At 49.8% G+C, this 9818-nt stretch overlaps 1 protein-coding gene across 2 annotated transcripts in view; it reads right to left on the reverse strand.

Annotated features, from left to right (window-relative positions):
- The window catches only part of GRK3 (G protein-coupled receptor kinase 3), a 126331-nt gene extending 119036 nt beyond the window's left edge, over nucleotides 1–7295 (reverse strand). The window contains exon 1 of one of the 2 annotated variants that reach the window (XM_043558071.1): nucleotides 7074–7295. In XM_043558071.1, coding sequence (XP_043414006.1) covers nucleotides 7074–7186 — 113 coding nt within the window. In that variant the 5' untranslated portion in view covers nucleotides 7187–7295. The remainder of the gene's footprint in view (nucleotides 1–7073) is intronic. The other variant, XM_043558073.1, reaches the window with a different exon arrangement.
- Nucleotides 7296–9818: the final 2523 nt, after the last annotated feature.

Here is a 9818-nt window from a genome sequence, read left to right on the forward strand (position 1 = left end):
CTGTAGGGCACGTGGCACAGGGGCTCCATGCAATGCTGCCTTTTATCGGCTACTACTTGGTACTTTCTTAAGGTGTTACATTTTGTGCTGCATCTAATCCCTACAACGACCACCCATGGTATAAATTAAAGAAAAATCACCTTTTAATATTTCGTCCAATCTTTTTCTGAGTTGTGACTGTGTGAAATTAATGTCCTCTCTTGTTTACAAATACATTGTATGGGGTGGCTGGTGGCTCAGTCGGTTGAGCGTCCAACTCTTGGTTTCGGCTCAGGTCACGATCTCATGGTTCGTGGGATGGAGCCCCGCATTGGTCTCCATGCTGAAAGCACAGTGCGAAGCCTGCCTGGGATTATCTCTCTCCCTCTCTCTCTCTCTCTCTCTGCTCCTCCCTCGACCTTTCTCTCTCTCTCTCTCTCTCAAAATAAATGACTAAATTTAAAAAATATATATATATATATTGAGGCACCTGGGTGGCTCAGTCGGTTAAGCGTCCAACTTGGGCTCAGGTCATGATCTCCCGCGTTGGGCTCTGTGCTGATGGCTCAGAGCCTGGAGCCTGCTTTGGGTTCTGTGTCTCCCTCTCTCTCTGACCTTCCCCTACTCATGCTCTCTCTCTTTCTCTCAAAAATAATAAAACATTAATATATATATATATATATTTTATATAGAATATGCCCAGAGATTGGGGCGGGGGGGGGGGGGGAGGGGACATTTTATGATCACAAATGAATAGATATCATATTATACAGCTAGGAAAAACTAAATACAGTGAATTTAAGTGACTTATCAAGGGCCTGTGGCAAGTTGCCAATGGAATCTGGTCCATATTTCCTGGTTCCTGATCTAGAACTGTATCATAGTGTGGCAGGTGATAAGGAGGGCACAGGAAAACGAGCCCAGAAATGAAACAGCTGACCTACAAGTTCACTAGGGATGAAAATTGGGCCTAGGTACTTTCATATCATCACCTTTTCCTAGACTCCTGAGACCCTGGAAGAAGGAAACGGCAGCCAGCAAGAGTACAGGTCTATGTGGAGGCTGACTGTCACAAAACACCAATGACAGAGTCAACGAACTGTCCTCTCTGTCATGCCCCACATAGAAAGTTCTACGGCCTGCAGATGCTCCGCGCTGAGGCTGAAGCATAGATGACCCAGGAGAAGACTTCCAAAATTAGAAGAAACATTTACAGGGTATGGGGAGCCAAGGTATTACTTCTCCCCACCACCCCCCACCCCCCGCCACCCCACAGTTTATTGTAGACCTGCAGGGCAATCACGAATGGCCTAGGGGGTGGGAGTGCTGATCGATGACAAAAATAAAGAACAAAGACTCGGGAACCAGGAGAAGCAGAAGCAGGTCAGGGCCTCATTAGTGTGCAAGTTTCTAAATATGCAAATGAGTTCACAACACTCAAGTGGAAGTCGCCCCTCCAAGGTCTCCATTGCCCCACTGCCAAAGTCCAGAGAAGACCACCAGGCATACACATCTTCATCAAAATATCAGCATTCCTCGGACACATGGTTCACCAGCAAAGGAAAACTGTTTGCAGGAGAAAGTGATTTTTATCGCGAAGAAAGCCAAAAATATTGTTGTGTCCCTTTACCCCTTTCCCCAGAATGGAACAATTCGGCGGGGGTGGGGGACGGGGGCCGCTCTCTTTTCCGAATAATAACCCCCACAGAAATCCTGTTTGGGGACCGGGTTGGGGAGAGGAGGGGAGAGGCGGTCTATTACACCGATTTCTTGGCGGCAAGGTTGCAAGGTTGCGCTTCTTGCGTTGAACAGAACGGGCATTTAACCCTCGAGCTCCTCATGGGAAATAAGGAAAAAACTGCTTATCCACTTAGTGATAATTACCGCTTTGCCACATCCCAGAGGAAGAGCTGTTCTCTGTCAGTCTCTGAGGACGGTCCTGACTTTTCAAACGCTGCACCAGCAGCCGATAGACATGGCCCGCAAAGTGATTTTTCCCCAAAGGAAAAATTGCAGAAGGGGTGAGGGTGTTCCTTATTCGTGTTGGCACAATGGCACAGCAAGGAGGAAAGGACCCCATTCTGGACTACGCTTCGGCTGTCACCCGGGGCAGAGGTCCCTAACTGTCCGGATGAGGCTACGTCACTCACCAGGCTGCACTGTCATGGGGAACAAATGCACTCATGATGCAAAGTGCCCGGGAGAAGGGAAATCTCAATAAATGGTAGTTGTTACGTTGCTAGCTCGTGGAAGTAATAAACCTTCTCTTTCCCTCCTCAGGGCTACGGAGACCCCAAGCATCCTGTTCTCCCCCACTCTGCATTTCCTACTGTGCTTTGCCGCCCACTGTCAGATAAAGACCTACACTTCCCTGCTTCAAGTCTTAGCCAACAGTTCCTGTCTTGTCCAAACACATGTTTGGCAAAGTCAAGTTCAGCATACTGAAAAGCACTTTTGAGACGCTGTCTCTAAGAACACATTGCGTGTAAAAACCGGGATTGTCTGAACCCAAAGAGATCTACTGGGCTCTCCGTTCAAAACATTTCACAATGCCGGATTTGGGGCAGCTTCTAGGTCCCAAATTGATTGCACTGGAACATCTATTTCTAAGAACTGACAACCACGCACAGCTCCTGAATCACCAAGTCACTGGCACAAATTGCCTCTGCCCAAGAATGGAATAATAACCGAAAGGTCAGAACAAATTACATTTCGAATGTGCACCTTAGTGGAAAAGAGGCAAGAACACCGCCACCATTCTATACATAGAAAGACTCCTACTGGCGATACAGAGCACTCTTTCCCTGAAGGCCGTTCATTCTTTCAACATTGACTCTTCAGTTCCGAGTTGGGGAGGGGTGTGCACGGGCACACAATCCCCTACAACCAAAACAGAGGAATAGTTCAAGTCTACCCCCAACGGCTCACAGACTGGAGTCGGGGAAATCACTGAAGAAACTCCATTCCCACAGAAGAAGAAAACTGAGCTACTTCTCAACATGGATCCCATCTGATCCGGTTATAAACAGGAAGATGCAGCATTACCACATTACTATGTATACTCTGGCCGGATAGGTCTTCGGAGGGAATAACTAACCAATTATTGTAAAACGCTCAGCAAACATAATGCGTTTGATGATTGGAGAATAAAAAAGCCATCCAAATTGCTACTTGTCTGTGGTTAAATAGAATCTTCAAGAAACTGCACTTTATAAACATCTTTCTTGGATCAACCGTGTATTTCCCACTAGACTAAAAAAAAAAAAAAAGCCCCTTGAAAGATGGGGCTGTGGTCAGGCTCATCATAGTCTCTCCATGCCTGGCTTGGAGACCCAGCTTCTACAACGCCCTACTGAAGTCATGTAATAAAGGGTGTCACAGATGTCCTGAAGGATATTCTAAATGATCTAGGAAAGTTACAAAGAATCTTGCAAATGTTATTTTTCAGAACTTCCTATCATATTGTAGGAATACCTTAAAAGGACAAGCTTTGCTGGGGTGCCTGGGTGACTCAGTTGGTTAAGCGTCCGACTTTGGCCTAAGTCACGATATCACAGTTTGTGAGTTCAAGCCCCACATCGGGCTCACTGATGTCAGCGTGGAGCCCACTTCAGATCCTCTGTCCCCCACTCTCTTCTCTGCCCTTCCTCTGCTTGCACTCTCTCTAAAAAAATAAATATAACATAAAAATTTTTTTTAATTATCAGTGAATTGAGGCGCCCGGGTGCCTTAAGCATCCAACTTCAGCTCAGGGCATCATCTCGCGGTCTGTGGGTTCAAGCTCCACATCAGGCTCTGTGCTGACAGCTCAGAGCCTGGAGCCTGCTTTGGATCCTGTGTCTCCCTGTCTCTCTGCCCCTCCCCCTGCTCGTGCTCTCTGTCTCTGTCTCTCTCTCAGAAACAAACATTAAAAAAAAAAGCTTTAATAAAAAATAAATAATAAATAAATAATAATAAAAATAAAATAAAAGGACAGGCTTTGCAATTAATGATCCAATACTGTCAATGTCTCCTAAATGGACATGGGATGCAGGGAAAGGGTCAAGTTCATGTTACCCAACCAAGCCAATGGGACTTCACTCTGTTTGGAAAAGGTTAAAAAGAGTAATGAGCCTAAAGTAAAGTTGTCTTGATGATCCAGGGCTTTAAAACGCTGACCCTTCTGTAAGTCTTAGCTTATGAATTAGACCCTATCAAATAAAGGTACTTCTTCTCTAACATGGTGTAATGCTCGAGTTTCTGTCTGGGCCTGCACAGTGGGCTCGTGGGTCACAGTTCAGTCTTCCCAACAGATCCCATCATCAGCTACATTAACTCAACAAATGTTTCAGTAAACTGAAGCAGCTATGTAATCTGAACGAACAGTCAGCTATTCCGGGATTTACACTCATGGGTTCGTTAATTAAATAATGTGTCAACATAACAAACTGTTGCCTCTCGCTATCTCAGAGAAGCAAGATCTCCCCAGGGGGCAGGATGGTCCATCTTCTGAGACTCTCCTGTAATAGACAGGGGACCGCAGACCCAACCTCTCATTTAAACTAGCTAGATATTACGCAGTCCCGTAGCTTTTCTGGTTAAAGCTACAGAAGAAGCAAAGCAACTAAAACGAGGAAGCATGCAGAAAATACTACAGTGATTTCAAATAATCGGCTGGAAATAAAAGGTCACTGGTGACAGACCCATGGCAATTGTTATACTCGTCACTGAGATACTAAAAAGACGAATCTAAACACCTTTTTCAAGAACACCAAAGACTGGTGATCACACAGTTCATGCCACAATGAAGCTGAAATAGAAACTCTTATCAGAAAACATTTGACCATCGTCCTTTACCGACAGAGTGAAATCACACTAGTCTTTTGAACCATTGTGCTGAGGCATTTTAAAATGAAAATTAACTTCCTTACCAGATGGAGAAACCCCGCAGCCTCCCACCCCTACCCCAAAGTCCAGCAGGCAGCTACCACTACCTGCCATCCAGTGGTACATAAAAATCTGCACGATGTTTTACTTGAAATGTCATGAGAAATACGCTCACCACCTCCCAGTTCTGCCTTAAAAGAAAGTGTTACCAAAGAACACCACCGAAAACAAAGGCATTCATACAAGGAAGTGAATACCCGAAACATGTAAGTATGTTCTCGAGAAGGACACTAAAAAAGCAGAAGTCACATTAAGTTCAAAACAACACACACATACACACACACACACACACACACACAAGAGCAGAAGTTCCTAATTTTAATATTATATTTTGCCCCCCCCCCCAAAACTACCCATGAACTAAGATTCGTCAATTTTATGTTTAGAGACTCTATATATTTAGGATTCCCTGCCCTTTAGGAAAAGTAGAAAAGGCAAAAGAAAAAGGAATTAAGCACTGTATACCGTATTTATAAAAATGCAGTTTTTTAAAAAATGAAATCCAGGCTTGGTTTGGGGGTTCTTGTTTTACTTAGCTTCCCGTTTGCCAAAAAAATTTAAACAGCACTGATTTTCAATGAGCAACGGGTATGTTAGACTCCGGAAGAGGAGTGTTAATTTCACACTACTCCAAAAGGTCTGTGCTCCCCCCTGCTTTTCCCTACTTGGCAAAGAGCACACCCTGCAAAACCAAGGGGGTGCATAGGCTAATGAAAAGGGCAAGCGAGCCAAAAATATCTACCACGTATTCATTTACACAGTTGGTCTTTTCACAACAAGTAGCTCAAACGGACTGATAATTTTCTCTGTTCATAGGGCTCAGGCTCATGAACGGACTTGGAAAAATTATCTGGTGATCACTTCGCATTAAAAGAAGGATTGTTTTCTTACGTCAAGGTAACAATTTAAGCAAGCTTGGGTAAGTGTAATGCTTGAAACACTGATGCTGGCCAGTGGAGAATAGTTTTGGTTGAGTTTCTAGTATTTTACCAAACTGCCTGGTTTCAAATTCACCACAAAGAAGATGCCTCTCTTTATCATCAATTCTACCAAAAGCTACTTAGCACATTCACTATACAACTCATGATGGTGTTAATCAGAAAAGAAGCTAAGGGGGGGGGGGGAATCGAACCCTAATCTTTTGATTCACTATTTGAAACTCTATTAATCTGATGAACGATCTTTTCTGGGGTAGTGCTAATGACACGAACCAGTAAAATCTTTAACTGGTTCCATTGATAAGAAACCATTTTCGAGATAAAATTAGAACTTGGTACGGCCCTCACTAAAACCCCCAGCCAATTCAATCGGGCCCTTCTTTGGTAATTTAAACAACAAATTCCTGTCTGGAATCAACCTTTCCATGTGTGTGTAAAGTGAATCCCATTTCAACCTTTTAATAAAGTACCACCAGTGGATCTGCAAGTTGAGGAAAGCTGCTTGGGCGATAGGCTTGGCACCAAAAAGAAAACTGTGTGGGTCACAAGCCACTCATCACTGCCCGGGGGACACGAAAGAGGAAAAGATAGGAGGATAGGAAGCGGAATAGACTGGACCCCAAGGGGAGAAAGCACTGAAAACTGCACTTAAGTACCTGGGACAAAGGCAAGAAGCCTGCACTCCCCAGCTAAGGAGCACACAGGGAGCTGAGGAGAGGACGCAGTTGGCAACAGGGGCAGCAGGAACCAGAGAAGGAACGACCAGGATGCAGCACGGGGGAGCCACAGGCTCGGGGCAGAAGGGGCCCATGAGGATGGGGCTGGACGGGTGACAGAGATGGGACAGAAGGGAGAGGGATGGGGCTGGAAGGGCAGGCTTGGGGCAGGTGGGAGCCATGGCAGAGGAGCGCTGAGGACCACAGAGATGGGACACGAGGGGGCGACAGGGCTGGAGCTGGTCCAGCCAAGTCACAACCACCTCCCGGCAGCCCGTTGCCCGGGCGCTTCTGCGCGCGGGGCGCCACGCTGGGCACTTTGGGGCGCTCTCTCCCGGGGACCCCCCTCCCAGCAGCCCTCTGATGCCCATTTCAGAGACGGGAACGGTGAGGCTGAGGGTGGGGGAAGGAGAACAGCAGCGGCCGAGCGCCCGACCCTCCCGGACGCAGGGGGTCGCTGGCGGCCGCCGAGGGCGGCGGCGCGGGGGGCGGCGCGGACCCGGGCGGCCGGTACCTGGGCTCGGGCAGCACGATCTTCTTGCTGGCGCGGGCGGCCGGGGTCGCCTTGCTCTTCTCCATCGCCATCAGGTAGCTGACATCGGCCAGCACGGCCTCCAGGTCCGCCATGTTGGCGAGCGGCGGCGGCGGCGGCGGTGGCGGCGGCGGCGACTCCTCGGGACCCGGACGGGACGCGCTCCCGCCGCCGCCGCCCGCCGCGCCCCGACGTGGGGGGGCCGCCCCGGGGCAGCCCCCCCCCCGCGCGCGCTCCCGCCCGCGCGCCCCCGCGCCCCGCTCGGCGCGCCGCAGCCTCGCGCCCGCTGGGGTCGCCGCGCGCCGCCCCGCCCCCCGCGCGCGCCCCCGCCCGCCGCCCCGCGCACGCGCCGCCGCCCCCGCCCCTCTAGCCGGGGGTCGGCGGGGAGCGCGCGCCCGGCGGTCGTAGTCCCTCGGTTGGCCGGCGTAGCTGCCCTGCCGGCCCAGCCGTCGTCTCCTGACCGAGTGCCCGCGGGCACCGTCCCGCCCTCCCTTCGGGGTGGCCACGGGGGACTTCCTCTCCTCCTCCTCCCCCTCCTTTTTTCCCTCCTCCTCCTCCCCACTTCCCGCCTCCCGCTCCAGGCGCGCTCACGCCCCCTCTCCTCCGGACCCCTGCCAGCCGGGGATGCCCTGGACCCGACGCCCACCACCCAAGAAGCGGTGGGGAGCTCTCCCGGGGCCGTAGACACGCTACTTCTCAAACCGGACAGTGCCAGTCAGCATTCCTGCGGGAGGCCTGGGGTGGCCCCAGAAAAGCGCGTGCCCCACCTGTCCCCGCAGGGGCTGCCGAAGCCTTAGTTCCGGGCTACCCTCGAACAGCACCCAGCCGGCCGGCACCACCCACCCCCCCCACCAAGCCTCGCCCCTGACTCCAAACATCCTCGCTTGTGAATTCAGCCAGGAAAACCCTAAAAGCTGGAGAAAGTTGCTTCTCTCATGCTAAGCCAGGGCGAAGTGGGGTGAGCGCTCCCACGGGAGCTGCCCTTAGGGAGGGGAGCCCCCTGATGGAGGAGCACTCTCTCTGGTCAAGGTGGTCACAGCTCCCTTGCACTCAGGTGAGAGGTTGGAGGTTGGATGTTAACCTGATCGCTGAGAACAGAGAACTAAGGAGTCCGGCTCTTGTGGTTTTGCCATCAGTTAAAGAGAGAATCAGGGGACACCCACTGTGCGCAGGGGCCCACCGCCAGGGTGATTTAGGGAAGTGGAAAAGCGAGAACCCAGACACCAAGGCAGGAGGGACTTTCCAGCTTCCTGATCCTCGGTCTTGGTCTCATCGTCTGTTCACCACCACCCAACCCCTGCCTGAGGTTTTCATTTGCTTCTTACTCCCCCGCCCCCCCCCCCCGGCGGTACACACAAGTCCCCTTTAGAACCCACGTGGTACTCTGGCTGGAGTGGTGGTAAGGGACACCCAGGAAGTCCCAAGATGACCTGAGCTGGGAATTTTTTTTTTAAGGTTATTTGTTTATTTTGAGAGAGAGAGAGAACGAGGGACAGAGAGGAAGGGAGAAAGAGAATCCCAAGCGGGCTCCGTGCTGTCAGTGCGGAGCCCAATGAACGGCTCCGACCCAAGGACCGGGAGACGGTGACCTGAGCCGAAATCAAGAGTTGGTGCTCAACGGACTGAGCCACCCAGGCGTCTCTGGGAATTAATTTTTTTCAATCCCCCTGAATTCATGCCCATTGGTCACACTGCACCAGGAGCCCGGACTCAGTACAAAGTGAGTAAGCGTCCTGCCAATAGCTTACAGGGTTTAACAGAGTTCACCAGAAATGGCTTGGGTCAAGTTTTCGGCATTAAATGTAATGTCACAGCAGAGGCAGCCTCTGGGTGTCTTGAGAACGGCTGCCCTCTTTTGTTCTCTCCCTCCCTTTCTTACCACACCCCCCCATCTGTTTCCCAGTTATGCCTGCCATCCCAATTGGCCAGTTTTACCAGATATTTCTCAAGATCTAAGGCACGATATTGGTAAAGTTGTCCAGAAAAGGATAAGAAGGACGTAAGGAGTCGGAACATGAGTCAAAGGAACTTGGTCGGGCAGCAGAAAGCCAGCACAAGCAAAATACACGAATGAGACAAAGATTTGCGTGATCCAAATATCAAACTTTCATCTTCTACCCACTTTTTTTCTTTTCCCTAAAAACGGGAACATAGAATGTCTTGTCAAAGGTCACCCCAGGAGGAGGGGGTAAGTTCCCCCAAAAAAGCATAATACACTTTCATGACTTAATTAACACGATTTCTTTCAATATGACTTTTGATCATTCAAGCTTTCACAGGATCAGATCCTGAAATACATACTTCTTGCCTACTTTTTCATGATCTTGCAAGGGGGGAGATTTTTAACCTCGCCTCTGACGTCAGTTTAGAATTTTGGTGGTTGTGCTTGTTTTGTTTGGCGGGGGAGGGGGTTGGTTTATGTGTATGCGTGTGTGTGTGTGTGTGTGTGTGTATTTGACGTAATGTAATAAACTTGGAACAAGAAACACCTGAATTCAAATCCCTGCTTGGCTCTCACTGGCCGGGTGATTTCAGCGGCAACCTTTTACCTCTCTGTCCTTTATGGATCTCATCAAGCCACAGCCCCCAGGGTTATTGAGAAGACACAGGAGACGATACACGTAAAATGCCACCTTGCCTGACATCCAGTAGGTCCCCAACAAAGGTCACTGCACTTCCTCTATTTATTTTGTTTCATTTTACCCTGGCATGCGAGAGGAGATACTG

The sequence above is a fragment of the Prionailurus bengalensis genome, chromosome D3 (assembly GCF_016509475.1).
Source record: "Prionailurus bengalensis isolate Pbe53 chromosome D3, Fcat_Pben_1.1_paternal_pri, whole genome shotgun sequence".
NCBI classification, from domain to species: Eukaryota; Metazoa; Chordata; class Mammalia; order Carnivora; family Felidae; genus Prionailurus; species Prionailurus bengalensis.